Source organism: Pelecanus crispus, chromosome 11, assembly GCF_030463565.1.
Source record: "Pelecanus crispus isolate bPelCri1 chromosome 11, bPelCri1.pri, whole genome shotgun sequence".
In the NCBI taxonomy this organism is placed as follows: Eukaryota; Metazoa; Chordata; class Aves; order Pelecaniformes; family Pelecanidae; genus Pelecanus; species Pelecanus crispus.
The window spans coordinates 17953428-17972101 of NC_134653.1; the positions used below are offsets into that span (position 1 = coordinate 17953428).

General features: G+C 53.2%; 2 protein-coding genes across 2 annotated transcripts in view; one reads left to right on the forward strand and one right to left on the reverse strand.

Moving 5' to 3' along the window:
* Positions 1–4000, reverse strand: part of LOC104032964 (presequence translocase associated motor 16) — a 40888-nt gene extending 36888 nt beyond the window's left edge. The window contains exons 1-3 of the mRNA XM_075718915.1: positions 3941–4000; positions 457–553; positions 88–162 (exon numbers count right to left, since the gene is read on the reverse strand). Of these exons, the coding sequence (XP_075575030.1) occupies positions 88–162; positions 457–553; positions 3941–4000 (232 nt within the window). The remainder of the gene's footprint in view (positions 1–87; positions 163–456; positions 554–3940) is intronic.
* Positions 4001–5491: 1491 nt separating this feature from the next.
* Positions 5492–17826, forward strand: DNAJA3 (DnaJ heat shock protein family (Hsp40) member A3). The gene is made up of 11 exons (XM_075718369.1): positions 5492–5666; positions 5846–5973; positions 6443–6526; positions 7297–7503; positions 8610–8762; positions 10244–10391; positions 11118–11182; positions 12105–12233; positions 12685–12800; positions 13538–13635; positions 16737–17826. The coding sequence occupies exons 1-11, from the start codon at positions 5492–5494 to the stop codon at positions 16757–16759; spliced, it is 1326 nt and encodes a 441-aa protein (XP_075574484.1). The 3' UTR covers positions 16760–17826.
* Positions 17827–18674: the final 848 nt, after the last annotated feature.

The following is an 18674-nucleotide window of genomic DNA, read 5'->3' on the forward strand; positions in this document are numbered from 1 at the left end:
AGGGTACCCGACTCCTTGGTGCCCGGGTGCAGAGTGCAGCGCAGGCACGGGACAAGCCGGAACGTGCCCGGCAGACACCCAGCTCACCTGAGTGGCAGCAGAGCTGAGACACGGTCCTCTTGCCTCCGTCCTCGCACTCCAGCGGCACGATGCCCAGCACGCCTGCAGGAGCGGACACAGGGCAGGTCACCAGCCTGCCCATTGCCACACGATGCTCCCAGGAGCCCCCCCCTAGCCTGGGACGTGGTGCCAGGGGAGCACCCAGCTTTGCAATGCAAGCCAAGAGGTGCAGGGACTGTCAGCACCTTTGGGGGAACTCGGGGCAAGTCTCCTCCACTCGCCCTCATGCCTCCTGGGGTCTGTGGGGCTCACCCAGCAACAAGCCCCACAGGGACCACAGGGGCAAATCCATCCCACCCCCCAGCTGTGCTTGGCACACCTTCCCTTGTGCCTCACCTGCTGCCTCGGCATTGAAGGCGATCCAGCGGCAGCTGGCCTTCACATGGTTCCCGCAGGACGTGACGGAGCCAGCCCGGATACCCCCGATCCAGGCCTGGGATGGAGAGGGAAAACCCATGTCAAGAGATGTCTTTGTTTCAGAGGAGCCTGACACCACGGCCAGATCATGGCTGGAGGGGAGACAACGCAGCATCGGCACAGCATTGCTAGAGACCCTCAGTCCCAACAGAGCTCCCACACTGATGGACCTGGCACTACCTGGAGGCTGTCGACACCAAGGGAGTCGTGCTGGAGGCTTTTTATAGGGCCCCGTCCTCTGGGAGGGCCGAGGCAACATGGCTGCTCACAATCCCTGCATAAAAGCACAGCTCCTCACCAGGGCTGGGGGCTTTGGGGCCAGCTTTGCCAGGAACAGGAGACAGGAGCACTCCAGCTCCCAGTGCTGCCTCTCCCTGAAACTGTCCCAGCCCTGGGCTCTCCCATGGTGGGAAGGGCTCAAAGAACTTTGCAATAAACTGACATTGGGGAATTTGGGATGGCACAAAGGCTCTTGGGCTGCGAAGCACGACAAGGTTGGGCTGTGGCTGACTGAGGCAGATAAACGCCTCCAGTAGCATGCTTCCTGCATGGACAAGGAACTTCATTACAGCTCCAAAACCAAAATCCCGCTTTGCAGTGTTTCTCGTTACTACTCCACGGCCGAGCACTGCACCTGTGGGGCACCGGGATGCCCAGCGTCAGCCAGACCCGCTCCAGGTGGCACAGACACCTCAAGTGGCCACCAGGACCAGGAGCTCCCCAGCACACCCAGGGCCAAGTCCAACCCTCCAGCAAAGGCGGCTGTTTTACAGATGCCACCATGCCTGCACGCCCACCAGAGGCCACTGGCATTGCAGAGAGCTGCAGCAGGTGGCTGGAGCGGTGGATAGCCTGCAAGCAGGGCAGAGCCCTTTGCAGGGAGAGGAGCTGCATATGCAGCACCAAAAGGACCGAGCCCCTGGTTTCCTCTCTTGCACAGCTTCCTTTTGAGGCCTGACAGAGAGCAGCAGTTCCTGCAGCACTTCCTCTGGTCCTTGTCATAGCAGCCTGCTCAGTGGCAGACCTGTTAACCCTTCTCCTGCTGAAGGGAGGTTCTTCTCCCCGCACCCATCAGGTGGGCCGGGGGCTGCAGCAGGGATGGGGAACAGGGCTGGAGCGTGACCAAGACCCAGGCAGAAGGGTACCACAATCTGCGCCCTGTCACCCTGCACTGGTGCCTTGGTGAGGGGGGGTCACTAGCCACATCTGACCACCAGCATCTGGGGGTACCACGCAGGATCCCTGCAGTGAGGTTTCACAGAGGGACCGCTGAGCTGGTCCATCCCAGCCCCACAACATCCCTGCATGCAGGCAGGAGCCCTTGGGGAAGCGATCCTTCCCGCAGTGTGCCGCAGTGGCCGGTAAAGCATATGGTACCATCCTGGCTACATCCCTAAAACAAACTGCGAGCTTTCAGGGTGCCTCTGCCAGAAGAGCTCTGCAAGATGAAGTGACTCAGATATGATCCTTTGTGTTTACACTGCACTTCCTGATCCGGCCAGGTCAAGTGTCTGCCTTGCCTCCGTAAACAAGCTGCTCTGCTCAGCTGGGGACACAAACAGCATTTCCCAAGATGGGTTCGGAGACGAGATATCCATCTCCTACCTCCTGCCCTGCAGAGATGTGTGACGTGGCCTCACTTCCTGGGAACACATTTCACGCCTGGGTGGGAAATGCCACTCAAAAAGGCCACGTCCCGTGTACCGAGCCCGGTGCAGGCTGCCGGAGGCAGAGCAGACACCTCCCCGCACACCATGGCAAGAGCACACCATCCCTCGGTGTCCCACAGAGCTCCCCCACTGTGGGAACTGACACCAGGGTAGTGGTGACGAGGACATCCCTGCCTAGAGGAGGCCATAACCCCCCTACGGCCAGGTGTCCCAGCACCCACACTGCACAGACACGCATGGTCCCCGGGCTGACTATTGGCAGCAGCTCATCTGCACCCTGAGGTTTGCAGCCAAACACTCGGCCGGCTGAGATTTCGGCAACCTGCCACCTGCTCTGCAGACACACTGAAGCTGGCATGCCACAGTGATGCTGGGATGCTTGAAACCGGGCACAATGGCAGGGGCCACCATGTCCCCTCCTACAGCTGAAGCTCAGGGGGGTGTTTTGGGTGGTCGCTGGGTATGCAGAGGTGTGTGAGCACAGGACAGGCCAGCCTGGCGTAAGGACAGCTTGGCTGGGAAGTTACAGGGAAGGAGAACGCTGATGTCCAAGAGAGATGGACTGAGAGATGAACATTTTGGTGGCTCTAGGGGCCCCCAAATTCTTTTCAAAGGCAGCAAGACACAATGATTTTTAGCAGTGTCCCCTGTCCAGCCTGAGCTGTCCACTTCTGGCCAGATGGCCTGAGCTGAAGGGTACCAGCTTCCCTCACCTGCATGCCACCCCGGCATAACTGGTAACCGGAGCAGCTTGTGCCACACAACTGGTCCGTGCTGTCCCTTCCCCATGTGGGACCGTTCCCGGCAAGGACCCTGCTCCAGCTGTGCCAGCTCCCGTCTGCCCCGTGGGCTGGGAGCCACCTGGGCAGGATCCCACCACCCGCCTCCACTGCAGCAGAGCAGCGGCAGCCTCGCTCACGGCCATGGTGCTGCGGAGATGCTGGGTCAAAGGTGTCCGGCTCGGGGAGCTCCCAGACAGCCTACGCGTCCTGATAACTCTCCCCGATGTGGGTCACCTGGCACAATCCACCACTGACCCAGCAGACCTGCCCGACCTTGGCGGTGCCGAGCTCCGCAGCTCACGGGCGGGGTGATGGAGCTCAGCACCGTCCTGCGGGGCCCAAGCGCTTCCTCTTTGCCTGCGGAAGCGGGGTGGCAGGAGCGGGGCACAGCATTTCACGCTCAGGGTGCACGCTCGCCCAGCGCTGCCTGGGGGGGGCCAGCCCCAAGCGGGGAACCAAGCCGGGCCGGGAGGGCAGGCAGCACGAACCGGAGGCCAGCCGCTTGTGCCAGCCGTGCCCAGCCGGGGTCTGGTGCAGGCCGGCTCCCCGCTGCCACGGGACAGGTACCCCAAGCCAGCGGCACCGGCTGCACCGGAGCAGCCCCCGGCCGGGGGGGGGCTGCACGGCCCCAGGAGAGGGCTGGGGCTCCCCGCCGGCACCGGGCGGCAAAGCTCCTCAGGGCAGGGAGCCTCCGCGGACGGCGGGGGCGGGAAGCGGCGGGTGCCAGGGAGGGGCAGCCCGGGCGACGCTGCCGCACCGTGGCCGGGCACCGGGCGGGGCCCTGGGCACGTCCCCGCCGTCCCGGCGGTGCCGCAGCAGCGGGACCCGGAGCCGCGCCCTGCCGGGGCCGCCCCGCCCCCGCCCCTGCCCCTGCCCCTGCCCCTGCCCGCGGCAACCCGGCCCCGTCGCCCCCCCGGTACCGGACGGCGGGGAGCGTCCCGCGGCGCTCACCTCCCTGCGGGGCAGCCGGGCCTCGGTGTGCCGGAACTTGGACGCCTTGAAGCGGTTCATGGTGCTCCGGCTGCACGAGCCGCGCCGCGCCCAGCCCAGCCGCGCCGCGCCGCCCGCCCGGGGGCGCTGCCGGCCCCGCCCTCCCCTTAGCCCCGCCCCCGCCCCGTAGCCCCGCCCCGCCGGACACGCCCCCTCCGGGCCCCTGGCCCCACGCGTGTCCTATGCCCCCGGCCGTCCCCAGCGCAGGGACGTGTCCCGCCCCGGCGAGGCACCGTGGTGGGGCAGAGACCCCCGCCGGGCCCCCCGGGCCCCTCCTCAGGCCTGCCCTTGGGGCTGACCCCTGCCTCGGAGCCGCCCCGGGGGCGACCGTCCCACAGGTCCCCGGGGGCGCAGCCCCTTTCCCTGCCTCCCGCGGAGATTCGGGGTCGCCAGACAGACCCGCGGGCACCCGGGGCTGCGACCCCCTGCTGTCGCCCCAATTTCCCGCCGGAGACAAGGGCAGCTCTTCCTTGGGGCTCCGGGCAGCGAGGACAGGGGTAGTGGGAGGTTTCCAGTCCCGCGGGTTCAGTATCCTGGTCCCCTCCCCGGCCTTACAGCCGGCGGTGAACAGAAACCTTTGTGTAGAGAGCGCTGCCAGGAAAAGGAAGGGAAGAGAGGGCCGGATCCGAGCCCACCGAAGCCCGGCCGTGGTGTCACCCACCCCGGTGGAGCCCCGGTCTCCTTCCCCGCCGCCCGGGCTGTGACCCTCGTGTGTGCGCAGCGAAGGCCGACAGGATCCGCGGCACCCCCCCGCCGCTCAGCCTTGCTGCCACGTCCTCCCACGCCCCGCAGAGCCGAACCTCTCTGCTGACGAGGCTTTAAAAGCGCCAGCCCCGGTAACGAGGGCAGGAGAGAGACGCGCTTGGCGCGAATTACCCTCCTCTCTAGAGAAAAGCTCCTGCCCTCGGCGCAGGCGGTGCGTTAGCGCAGCCATTCTGGGTTCAGAAAGGCCTTTATTTCAGCTCTGCTACCGCGTTTCACCCCCCGAGGCAGGGGGACAGCCCTCGGAGGGGAACAGAAGACCCCGAGCACTGAGCCAACAGCCCTGCTGCCGGGCGCTGCCCCGCCGGGGGAGGGCGTCGCAGGGGGGTGCGGGCTCTGCCTGGGCCTGGCTCCCCCAAACCGGCCCACGGGGACGAGCTCTTCCCGACGGGGTCCCCTCTGCCGCCCCCTTCCCCTGGCTCTCCTCGGCGCGGAGCTCCCGCTGCCCCTGGCCTGGCACGGCTACCCCGGGCACCGCCCGCAGGGGCTGTCCCGGCGCTTCCCCCCTAGGGCCGCCACGCCGGGGCTCTGCCGGGGGCTCCCCTCCACGGCAGCTGAACCGCCCCAGCCGCCGCTCCCCGGCAGCCCCGCCCGCCGGCCGCACCGCGCACGCGCAGCCACAGGCGCCCCGGGGCCGGCGAGGCCGCGGCGCGCGGCTACTGCGCAGGCGCGCCGCCTCCCCCTCCGCCTGCCAGCGCGTGCCGTCGCGTGTCGCCGCTGGCGCAGGCGCAGCGCTGCGCGCGGGCCAAGATGGCGGCCGGGAGGGCCTCGCGCTGGCTCGGGGCGGCCGCCGCCGTCGCCGCCAGGAGCCGCGGGCCGGGCGCCGGGCGGCTGCCGCTCCTCTGGCTCCTCCGGGGTCTCGGCGTCCCGCCGCCCCCCGCCGCCCGCTGCCTCCTGCCGCCGTGCGCCGGGCTCTGCGCCGCGGGTGAGCGGGGCCGGGGGCGGCGGCGGTGGTGGGGCCTTGACGGGCCGGGGCGGGGGGGCGGCGAGCCGCGGGCTGTTGTGGCGGGGGCCGGGCCCCTTCTCCCGGCCTCGTCCCGCCTCCTGCCCTTCGTGGCGCCGTCCCGGCCCTCACCGCCGCCCCTCTGCCCTCCTCTCCCGCAGGGACGAAGCGCGCTGCCGCCGCCTCCTTCCACAGCAGCGCTGCGGCCCGCGCCAAGGAGGACTACTACCAGGTGCTGGGGGTGCCCCGCACCGCCACCCAGAAGGAGATCAAGAAGGCCTACTACCAGGCACGTCCTACCGTGGGCCCGGCGGGGGGGGGCCCTGCCGGGGCAGGCGGGCTACTGCCGGGTCGTGGCCGAGGGCCCGTAGCCAGATAGAGGAGTCGTAGCCGCCCGCAGTCTCTCTTGTACGGCAAAGAACAAAAAAGCCTTTGAGATCCCTGTGTTTGGACCCGCTGGAGACAAGGGGAGGTATTGGTGGGAAAGCTCAGCACATCGGTTTGGGGGTCTCTTCAGAAGTGTGGTCCGCCTGTGCTGTCATCTTGGGTCTCTTTCCAGAAGGTCCTGGGATTGCTGAAGACATTCAGGAGCAGCTTCTGTAGTTCCATATATTAGGATGATAGCAGAAAATGAAAGCTTTTAGTTCCCTAAAATACAGATAGTGAGTGCCAAGCCTTGCCTAATATGTTTTATCTGACACGTGAGATATGCTAAAGTAAATTATGTCTGACTCTAATAGTTTGACTTTGTTGTTTAGCTGGCAAAGAAATACCACCCTGATACAAATAAGGATGACCCTAAAGCTAAAGAGAAGTTCTCTCAGCTGGCAGAAGCCTATGAGGTAATATGCAGGATTTTGTCGTCATGAAAAGGAGGAAAGATCGGGGGGTAGATGGGGCGAAACATTTCTTGTGTGCATTTCCTGTAAAATCATGGCTCATTTTTCATGCCTTGTACTTTAAGCGTGAGTGCCTCTGTCCCAATGGTGTGTCCAGGCAATTACTTAGCCCAAATATCTGACTTAGCTGCATATCTGTTGGGCTGTTTGAATTTATGCTCTGTCTTAGCAGTGAGTGACTTGCACGGATGCTGTGGTGACTGCAGTGGAATTATCGGTCAGCTTAAATAAACAAACAAAAAAACCTGTCAGCAGTTACTAGCTTTTTGAGACAATGGTATGTTCCACTGTGACATACCCCAGCCCTGTTTCTTCTTGCTCTTCAGATTGTTCAGAATTTCTTTTGTGCTGATTTTCGCTCTCTTGGGTTTTCAGATTTACCCCAGCACTCTTATCACCAGCTTTCACATCATATATTAATGATCAAATATATAATGTAAATTATTCTTGCTTACAATGACTTAGTAAGATTTTGTCATTTTCCTGATGACAAGCTGAGAGAGACCAGGGAGGAGGCAGCTTGTCAGTAATTCATACTCTCCTGGGAGCTGGGATAGCCCTCCTGATGACAAGAAGGTTTTGAGAATGTGGACTTGTGGCGGTAATGCCAGTAGCCTTGAATTCTCCTGAGAGATGCTGCTTTGCAGATGCAGGCTGTCCAGTTGCTTGGGATCTGTATGGTGTCCTGATGGCATCGTTCTTTTGCCTTAAAGGTATTAAGTGATGAAGTGAAGCGGAAACAATATGATGCGTACGGCACGGCTAGTTTTGATCCTGGTGCAGCAGGTGCTGGCGCTGGGCGGCAGTACTGGAGTAGCGGTCCATCAATTGATCCGGAAGAGCTTTTCAGAAAAATCTTCGGAGAGTTTTCGGGATCCCCTTTCGGTGATTTTCAGAACGTCTTTGACCAGCCACAGGAGGTATGAAGTACATTTATTTTCTGAGTAATAAAATGAAAATGAGAAATGAAAAACACAAAAACCGGAGAGGGACACTATTTTGTCACAAATCGCTCCAGGAGCGAGCTGAAGCAAAGAATTTGCTCTGGGAATGTCAGCACGTGAGTGTCCCATTGTATGAGTGGGAGAGTCACGTATTTTTGGTAAGCCATGTGGATACATTCTCCATGCCTTCAGACAGAGCATTTTTGCTGGACTTCAGCTACTTCTTCTGGTGTTTACTGACACCAGTTGGTGCTGCCAGACAATTCCGTCATTGTAAAGGCATCTTTTTCTGCTGTACGTTGATTTACATATGTCTGCTTTGATCTGTAATGCTAAAAACCACAAAATACCTTTTAACTATAAAACAAGCCTCCCAGCATTAGGTTTGACTACTTAATTGGCTTAATTTTGCAACTTAATTGGCTGGCTTTGCAGTGGAGCTCATAATAAAACAAGAGCTGTGTCCTGTTCTTTGTACTGCAGCTAAATGCTCTTTTAAGTACTGACAGTGTTGGTTCATGTGCTGCCTTCAGAAATGCTTGGTATTCGGTGCTTCTGGCTTTACTAAAAATGACCTTTTTATTATAAACAGAATTTCATATTTTGTACAGTCATCTTTGCTGATGACTTCCCTTGGTAAGTAAAGAGTTTATTGAGGAAGAGCCAATACTATCTTTGGGATTGAAAGCCTTCACCCTCACCTGTTGCTGCATTCCCATTAAACAAAACCTTCAGAAATATTCAGGGTTTTCCTGAGAGCAGAAAAATGCTTGACTTCTAATTTTACTTGCTTCTTTTCTGTATTTAAATCTCATTTGTGCTACAAAACTGCTTATCAGATGGGTGTAATCATCATTCCTGTAATGTTTGCTATCCTTTTGTACCCCTTTTTATTTATATGAGACTGCTTCCTCAAATAACGCAGAGCCCTTCTGAATGAGTTGTGCATCCATCTGTTTCTCCCCCCCTCATTACCTGGATGTATTTTAAGCATTGTTTGATACTTGGCCTAAACCAATTTCGGTCTGCTTAAGACCCCATCGCTTGTCAGCTGTAGATTGGTGTCCATGTTTCCTGTACAGTACATCATGGAACTGACATTCACCCAAGCTGCAAAAGGTGTTAACAAGGAGATTGTGGTAAACATCAACGACTCCTGTGGGCGATGCAATGGTAAAGGACATGAACCTGGTACCAAAGCGCAGCGCTGTCACTACTGCAGTGGCACTGGCATGGTAAGTGCTTTTTAAGACACAGGTTCTGCTGTGCTTTTCCTTGTTGGGGCAAGTCAGTCCCTTCTGCAGTGAAAAATTCTCACTACACTCCTCAGCTTATCTTGGGTGAAGCCGCGTAAATGTGGGCTTGATGTTAATAGGCACTAGGAAGATTTTCTTTGTATTAAAGAAGTGCTCTGCCCAGCTAAAAGCACTAGCCTTCAGGGCTAGATCATCTGGTATTGTACATCCAGCAAACCATATTTATATAATGTAACAGTTCTGAAATTACTTAACCATATTTATGTAATGTAACAATTCTGAAATTGCTTGGGCATTAAATGGGATACTTTGAATTGAGGGGTGGAGGGTGGTGGAGGAGGAAGGTGATAGCTTAAGGGTAATCATGAAATAAGAAGATGCATGCTACTTACAGTAAGTAAAGAAATTAACACCTCTCCTGTGGAGAAAAGCTGACAGAGTTGGGGTTGTTCAGCCTGGAGAAGAGGCGGCTCTGGGGAGACCTCATCGTGGCCTTTCAATACTTAAAGGGGGCTTGTAAGAAAGATGGGGACACACTTTTTAAGCAGGGCCTGTTGCGATAGGACAAGGGGTAACGGTTTTAAACTAAAAGAGGGTAGATTCAGACTAGATATAAAGAAGAAATTTTTTACACTGAGGGTGATGAAGCACTGGACCAGGTTGCCCAGAGAGGTGGTGGATGCCCCATGCATGGAAATATTCAAGGTCAGGTTGGATGGGGCTCTGAGCAGCCTGATCTGGTTAAAGATGTCCCTGCTCACTGCAGGGGGGTTGGGCTAGATGACCTCTAAAGGTCCCTTCCAGCCCAAACCATTCTGCGAGTCTATGATTCTGTGATCGAGCTTCAGACTTTCCAGTTCCACACATGAAAATGGGTACTGGCAATCAGTCTGACCAGAGTATCTTTCTGCACAGAACAGGCGTAGTTGGTCAGAGGAGACCGCAGGCTCTTCCCGCCGTTTCACCATGTGCTTCAATCTGATGGGTGACTTTCACAGTTCAGTCCATAGCTTAGTCTCCATAACATTTTCCTGGACACTGGCAATAATTCATGAAAGTGGATTGTCCTTGGATTCCTCAAAATGCAGATGTTTGTAGTTTTTTGTGAAATAGCACTGTCAGGAGCTTTGTTCCTGCTTGTGTGTTAAAGCCTAGAGATGGAAAGTGTTGTGCTTCCCTTCCCCTCGCCATGAGACACTGGCTCACAGTGATGGTTTTCTGTGGAAATGAGAATGCGATGGCAATTGAATCTGATCCAGCTTCTCACAAGCAGCATCCTCTTTGGATTTCTGAGCCAGTTTTCTGCTCCACCCCTTGCCAAAGGGTATTGCTGTCCTGTCAGGTTGCATGTGCAATTAGAGGGACTCAGATGTGCTGGGCCAGTCACTGGCAGTGTTTTCGGAAGTGAAAAGTACTATCTTGGTACCAAATATTTGTACAATCTGTGTTTTCTTCACTAGGAGACGATAAACACTGGCCCTTTTGTAATGCGATCTACATGCCGACGATGCGGCGGTCGTGGTTCCATCATAACAACACCGTGCGTAGTATGTCGAGGAACGGGGCAAACCAAACAAAAAAAGACAGTGATGGTTCCTGTGCCAGCTGGTTAGTGTTGTACTTGTGTGCTGCTCTCTGTTAAATAACCAGAGTTATTTGCTTCTACTTGGCTTCCACTTGCCTCCGCAGCATGGCTGGTCCCTGCCAGATACAAATGTGAGGGCAAAATAAGTTTTGCTGCAGAGAAGTTATCTTAAGAGCAAAGCAGGTTGATAGCTTGGCAATTGAAAGGGTTAGTGATGAGATGAACTTTCTGGCCTTGGATATAAATGTTTGCTTTGCCCTTCCTGAGCTGAGCTTTTGGTTCTCGCATGGATCTTTCTAGGCAGCTTTTGAAGAGTGAAACTCAAAAGGGTTTTTTTGCCTTGGGTCTTTCATTTCTTCTTGATGAAGCTTGGGGGGAGGGTGGGAATCTTGAAAGCTTAGCTCAGAAAAGAGTGCTGGTGCCCTTCCTCACCAAAGAGGACAAAATGAGTGGTGGGGCTGAAGACTTGCTTCTTTGAGATTGCCCTGGGAAAGCAGCCTGTAATTTTCCTGCAGCTTGTGGAGGCTGCCCAGTGTTCCTTAATCTGATGCATTTCCCTAAAGAATTCTGTAAGGAATTGAAGCAATGACCCTGCTTGGTGTCTAGCAATCACCTCAGAGGTATAAATGTGTGCTGAAACCTCCTTCCTTTGGCTGTGGCTCCTGTGGAAAGTTACTGTGCTGCCTGCTGGTATGTCTTCGCGTGGATTATAACGCAAAGTAACTTTCTCTCTTTTTTTCTGATTGCAGGTGTTGAGGATGGGCAGACAGTTCGGATGCCTGTGGGGAAGAAAGAAATTTTCATTACATTCAGGGTACGTATCGTTACATTGTTGGCTGTTTTCATTATCTAAGTTGGTTGTTCCCTTTGCAACTGCTTGGGAGCTCTGACTGACTGAATGGGGAATGGAGGAGGAAGAGCTAGTGATCCTTTGAAACAGCTGAGGTAACATGATCCATGTGCACTTTCTGAGATAGCAGAAGATCTGCATTGTAACAAGTGGTTTAATGTTAAGTCTGCTCATGAATTGCGCTGTGTGTTCCAGGATGAGGCCCTTATGGTAGCGTGCATCAGGATGCAGAGTAGGTTCTTGATGCCTTGAGTCTTTGACTTGGAAATGTGAAGGAGCTGTCTGCTGGCAGTGGTGGGAGCGCTGCGAAGGGCTGCGGGAATGCCTGTGAGAGGCTGGCTGGTCAAGTCTCCTTTTGCAGATACACATTAAGTGCTGCTCTGCACATGTTTTGTAGTTGGGGCCCTCTTCTCCTGTAGGTATCCTGTCATACGCATCTCTGTCAAAGGGAAAACTTTCTTCAGCACCTTTTTTTGGTGCAGGAGGATTTAATTCTCTTCCAGCTTGTGAGGCCACTGCGAAGGTGCCTGCTTCCCTTTTCTCTTCTGGCTTTCCCCTGTTCAGGGTACTGGACAAAGTAGTGTCTTCTCTGTCTGTGCAGAATCGTACTGACACTTATAAATTAACAATGGGATTAGGGGAGGGAGTTGCTGAGATAGGAAGCACGCATCCTCCTAAGCCTCTGGCTAATTATGGTTATGTCAAGATCTGTGTTTTTCTAAAAGACTGAACATTAACTTGGGCTTCTTAGCTGTGCAGTTTGTGGATGGTAAAGTGTCTGACTACAGCATTCTGGTATGTTTTCTTCTGAGAACTTTCAAAGCAGTTTACAATGAAAACTTCATGGTGTTGTGCTCACTTTTCTTTGGAACTGCCTGCCTTTTAGGTTCAAAAAAGTTCTGTGTTCAGAAGAAATGGAGCAGATATCCATTCAGACCTCCTTATTTCTATAGCACAGGCTGTCCTGGGAGGCACAGCCAGATGTCAAGGCTTGTACGAGACAATCAATATCGCAGTAAGTACCATTATGTGGAAGAGCTTGGGCATAAATCAATGTGGGACAGCAGAGACTTCTTCTTTGCTGCAGAAGTGGTGCAGTCTCCTAAGTCTGCCAGTATCGCATTTCAGACTTCTTCAGGATTGAGTGTCATGTAGTTTGTAGCCTGGTCATACCTCCTTTCCTATCACTGTGTAGGGACAGGGAAAGGAAGGGTTGGGTGGTATTTCTGGACAAATCCCATCCAAGGTCTGCAGACTGTGCAAGGTTCTTTACTTGTTCCTTCAAAAGCTTTTTCCATCATTGCTGACTTAGCTTCTGAATGTGTCCAGATGCACGAATGTACCAGATCTCTCTCATGCTACTTTGAAGCTTGCTGGAGACGTAGCTAATTATTGTAGACATGTAATGTAATTACTGTAGAAATGGTTAAATTAGAGTAATAAAGGTCACCTCTCTGTGTTCATAGATACCCCCGGGTATTCAGCCAGACCAGAAAATTCGAATGAGTGGGAAAGGCATTCCCAAAGTTAACAGCTATGGCTACGGAGACCACTACATTCACATAAAGATAAAAGTTCCTCAGTAAGTAGAGCTAATACAAGTTTCTGTGAAATCTTGAACTTTTTGCAAAAAACATTGTTCAGAAAGATTTTGTGAAAATTCCTTACTGCTTTATGAAGAGCATTAATTTCTCACTCTGCTTTTAATTCTGATGTGAGGTAGACTTTTTTTTTTTTAAAAATAATACCATTTGGCAACCCAGCTCTAAAAATCCTAAACTCTGGAAGTAAGTAAGTAGTTCTTCACCTGCCTGGCTATCTGCAATTCTGTCTGGATCCCGGTTATGTAAATTCAGTGTTCTGGCTTATAACGCATCTGTACTCTCACACCTACAGCTTAAAGGAACTGAAGTCCTTGGCAGTTGCTTTTCAGACTGCTTGGCCACCCTCTGCTCCTGTGGTGAAGGAAACTTTTTAGCTTGTATTGCTGCACTTGGCAAGGGAGTTAATTTCCTGAGGTCTCCCCGCCAGATGTGTGTTCTGTTGCAGCTCCACACGGTTCTTAGCACTTACTTTGTTTTTTCACTGCAGTTCGGTGAAATGCAGTGGGTCATATCTCTTCTCTTCCATTGAGGCTTATTCTTTATAGATTGCTCATTTTAAGAGCACCGTAGGGATTCACAGTGTATGCCAGGTATATTAATCTTGTACTTCCAGTAGCTGCCTCTCGTGCGTACTGCTGGAGAAGGTTAAGGAGGTCTGTAGATACATCTGTCTCTAAAGACAGCCCTAGCCAACACCTCTGTCTTCGACCTGCAGGAGGCTGACAGATCGCCAGAGAGCCTTAATGATGAGCTATGCTGAGGACGAGGCAGATGTGGACGGCACGGTGAACGGAGTCACAAATACAGCATCAGGTGAGCGGTGGGAATTAGTGGTTCTTCCTTGTGGAGTGCAGAGTGCTTCTGGAGTGTTCCTGGGGAGGAAGGTGAGCCAAGGTCACCTTGAGACAGTGTGTCAGCACAACCTGCCAAGCATGTTGTATTGGAAATAGTTTTAGTGTGATGTTAATAGGCTGTAGCACAAAGCAAGGAGATAGCCTCTTCCCAGAAAGCTTTACTATAATACTTACTGGGCAAATCTGTGCATGAATAGATCTACTCCAGGGTTCTGACAAGTTGTGGTGAGTCTCACTGTGGTGATGAAAGCCTTCCGCTCCCTGCTTCTGCCCCTGTGCCAGAAGTAACTTGTCTTAGTAGCAGAGGTAGAAAAAGAGAATGTGCTTCACGTCCATTTTCTGTGTGAGCCAATCTGTTGTGCTTCTGACCGCAGTGGGGATGTTTCTTCTTGAAAGCTGAAGGGGAGTACTGCTGTCACGGTTGCTCTAAGCCATATTCTGTGCACGTGGGGGAATCTTGGATAGAAATGTTCACTGGTGCCAAGTGGTGGCTCCAGTCAGTAGACAGTGTCCAGTGTGATGGAGGGAGTGAGGCCAGCTGGGAGCTTTGTAAAGCTGCTCTTTCAGCTCCAGATTAAAAATTTTGGTCCAGCAGTTATGTGTTTTTAAGTTGCAGTGGTGAGGTACCTGGCAGCAATACCACCTAAAGAAAAAACATATGGTAGAACAGTAAGGCAAGAGCTTTGTCTTGCACTATTGGGAAACAATTTTTTCTTTGCTTGTTTTGGAACAGTGAACTTAAATCCAGTTGGATTGTGATTTATTTCTATGTTTGAAACAAAAAAGGGCATTTATGACTGCATATAGCTAGGCACAGGTGAGAGTCTTTCAAAGCTGCTAAATTAGCCCAGGAACTTGGGCCCTCGCTACTACACATGCCAAAGCCTGAGGAATATAGGCTGAATTTCAGGATATTGGAAGGTAGTATCTGCCAAATACTTACCAATGTTATGTTTTATAGTGCTTCCATAACACAGAACTTATGTCTTTTCCACTGAGGGTAAGCATTAAAGGTCAGCTGTGGGGGGAAGGGGAGAGATCTCCAAGGACAAAACTTTCTTTTCATTTTTTTAAAGACATTTATGTGCCAAAGGAAAAAAATGCTCTCCAAACCTGATTTTTAAAAACTTGCCAGTTTTTACCACAATTGAGCAGCAAAGTGGATTAAAAACAATGCCAGTAGTTTGCAGTGTAGAGACAGGCTGTTGCTGAAAGCGTGTCCTTGCTCTGGGAAGCAGAAATACCCTGGGTGGATGGAGGCGTGTTCTCCTGCAGGCCTCAGTATTTCATACCATTGCATCAGTGTGAGCTCAGCAGTCAGCTGTGGGAGGATGGGGAGGTCTGGACTTTGTGCTCTCTGTGTGCAAAGAAAGCTTGATGAGGATTTGGGGGTCTTGTTATTGATGGTTTTACCGTAGAAAAAGCAGATTAGCAAAGTGGTCTCTTGGTTTTTCTGTAGCCACTTCTCGGAGGGACAAACAACTTCTCGGGACCTGTTTATATAGGAAAATTATACTTGTGGCTGCCAGAAAGATTCTTTATGTGGACACTTGTTCTGAAATATTTGTAGCCTTTTTCATTCTAGCTTGGGTTCATTTTCTCCTTGATACTGTTTGAGCATTGCATGAGGATTACTTGAGGCAGGCTCCTGGTATGGTTTTGCCCTGCTTTGCTCTAAAGGGTCACAACACAACCGTGAAACAGGAAGACAGATTGTTCCAGTGACCACCAATATAGCTTTTTTTTCTGTAAAGTCATGGCTGGTGGTGGTGAAGTTGACAGCTTTGGTTTTAGTGGCAGACTCTCAATTCCAAGTGCTTGTTTCCAAAGCCTGTGGGGTCCCTGACTTGATTGTGCAGCATGAGAATTCCCTTGTCAGTTGGGGGACTGGGAAGAGGGGAAGGGAATGGTGTTACCTGGGCTTGTGGTTGTGTTTTCCACTTCTGGGGTCCAGGCTCTCCAGTGCTTTCACTGCAAGTGGTCCAGTACTGTGGCTCGCTGCCAGGTGCAGCCCTGTACACAAGGATGCAGGCAAAACCAGCTGCCTTGACTTGACCATTCCCTGTCTAAAATAACCCTCTCACTTCATCAGGGATGCTGGCTACTGGTGGGAGATGTATCTGACTGCAGCCCTTTGCTGTTTGTGTCCAGGTGGCAGGGCCACGGCTAGCGCTGACGCAGGCGGGGATAGGCCTGAGGCTGAGGAGAACAAGGAGGGATTCCTTTCCAAACTTAAGAAAATGTTTAGCTCCTGACACCCCATCCGAGGTAGGAGGCCTGTTGTGTTTTATTGTCGTCTTTCCCCCACGCTAAGCAGAATTCGCATTTCTTGGGAAGTAGAAGCAGCAAAAGCACAGCATTGCTTCTCACTTAGCCTCAGGCCTTCCAGCCACTGGTGTGAAAAGCCCTAGCTGTCCCCTGCGACCTGGAGAAAAAAAACAGGGACTAAATTGCATTGTTGCTGCAGCAAAAAGCAGCAAAAATGCTGGAAAAATGCTGGGTACATCTTCAGGGAGGTTGCTGGCCTCCCCTGCAGCTCTGCTTCCTTGTCCACTCGGTGGCTGTACCCCATTCAAAGCACCGAGGGTGGTCCCATTAGCTGGTAAAGCTGGGACCGGGCAGTTCTGCTGCCACTGCAAAGCCCAGGCTTGCTGGGAGATGCAGGTGGGCCTGCAGAACCTCCAGTGCCGGTATGCTCAGGCTGGACTCTCCCCTACCACGAGCTTACAGCACCGGGAAGGAATCAGTCTTTGTCGTAAAGCACAGCAAAGTCCCTGCCACACAAACGTGTTCAGTGTTATAACTCAGGGTGCCATTTAGTTGGTGTTGGCTTGCTGTGAGGGAGCGCTGCAGACTTGAAATCATCGATGGCAGATGCTCGTGTGTTGGATGCCAGGGGCTCAGTTCCTGTCACCGCAGGCTTCAAACTTGTCTGTCCTGCGTGGCTGACAAAGCGTGACAGCAGGTCAGGTGCCTCACAAAGCAGGCTGCAGGGGCTGCTATGCGCCTTGGGCCAATGCAGTCAGGCAATGCTAAACTTTTCTCTTGCTTCAACTGTAGGGAAGCGTTCTACTGGAAACTAAGAGCCAGCAGCAGCAGATCATCTTTGCAGTCAGGGATGAATCTTTGTGGCAGCGGGCTCTGGAGAGCGAAGGATGTCAGTCAGCAGCACAGTGAGAAACCCAGCTGGAGAGGCTACAAACCACTGAGGCACCAACAATCATCATGACACAAAACCCACCCATCATCCTAGGAAATGGTAATGAAGGAAAATGCCAGCTTTGCAGAAATGCAGCTCGCTCTCTCGAGGTTGCTCCACAGTCCCTACTGCTGCTGGAAGCTTGGTAAAAAAGTTGAAATACTATTTAGAATCCAAAACAGTGGAAATGTGAAATAAAAATTGTCCTTCCAGCACAGAGTGGAGCAGTTTGCTGTATGGAGTCCAAGATGACTGCTGCTCACTCAGGTGACCTTCTGAATGCTAGATGTGCTCAGTGAACTTACCACTGCTTATTTTCTCCTAGGAGACTTGGTGGGTCAGTGAGTTTTAACCCTGTCCTCACGACAGCCCTCCTAGCTGTCCTGCACATCTCAGAGTGGGAAGCCTCCCCGTGGCTGGGACTCATCAGCGCCCAGCTGTCCTGGCTCCCTCAGCAGCCCTGGGGTTTCTTAGTCCTGCTGATTTCCTGCACAAAGAGCAGGGATGGAGTCTGCACTTTGCCTCAGGTTTCCCTCCCCCCCAATAACTAAAGTTACAACAGAAATGCTGTCGCTTCTGAATGGGTACAAGTTTATCACCATGCCCTTTGTCCCAAACTGGCAAAGTCTTCTATTACATTAGTGCAACACCCGTAGCATCAATGATTGGTCAAAGAGTCATTGTTCCTCCATGTGTGAGAATACAAGTGCAGTGGATCACTCCTTCCAGGTGGAGGAGTTGAGCTCTTGCAGTGAGTATCGTCATGGTTACTGTAGCCCGCTGTTGTTAGTTATACTGTGCAGGTACCATCAGCCCACACACTAATCGACCAGTTAAACAAGGACATGTCGTAGTCTTGCCCTTCTTAATTTGCTGAAATAAAGCACGTGTTGCCTCCTGATTAAACTGTCTGTAAAGTGATTCTGTATCCATGTAAATAAGATTGACTTCATAAAGATATTTAACACGTGCTGTGCCTTGCTGCCTTGTCTGCTCTTCCAACCCCGTCTGTCACCGCCTTTCCCTCCCCCAGTAACAGGAGCAAAGGTCTTCTCTTGGAGAAGGAGAGGACAGGGCGAGATGGCTTGAGTATTGCTCTGGTGGCTGCAGTGGACTTCAAGCACAGGCAAAGGCTGCCAAATCCCAGAGCTCTTACCTGAGCAGTACCTTAAGCATGGAGTGGTGTAGGGGGAGGAGCTTTTTAAGTGTCTTAAATCCTAAGGTTGGGCAGTCTTGCAAAGGTTTTACTTGGCTCATGGGGGCAGCAATTGAAATTAGCTCTAGGAGCCCAAAGGCCAGGCCACAGCTGAGAGCTGTCTGACGTGAGGAATTTGGCTCAGCTTTCATGTTACGCAGCGCAGGAAGTCACTGCACAGTCCCGGTTTGCTAGGGTGGTGCTAAGGCAGCGCTTTGTCTCTCCAGGCGTGCTGCTCTGCCTGCTGGTTCACCTGCGGTGCCTGAACCTGGTCCATGGAGAAGCCCTGGTGTTTTCTGTTTGCTTAGGAGCCTGTGCCAGTGCTGCTTCTGGGCCGGCTGTGGTGCCTGCAGTGGCTGCAGAGAAGGCACTGCCTTTCGGGGCCCAGAGGTACTACGCGTTCAGCCTGCCGCGTGGTGCTGCATGCTCAGAGCTGCCTGGGAAAGAGTGATCCTGGGAAAACAAGCTGCCACCAGCCTACAGCTGTGAAAATACCAACAAACACCTCCCTGAAGACAGCGTGCAAAAGTAGTGCTTCTCCTACCCGTCTGCCTGCAGCTGTAGAGCTTCCCTCTTGTTCTAGCTGCACTGGTCTAAACAGCCT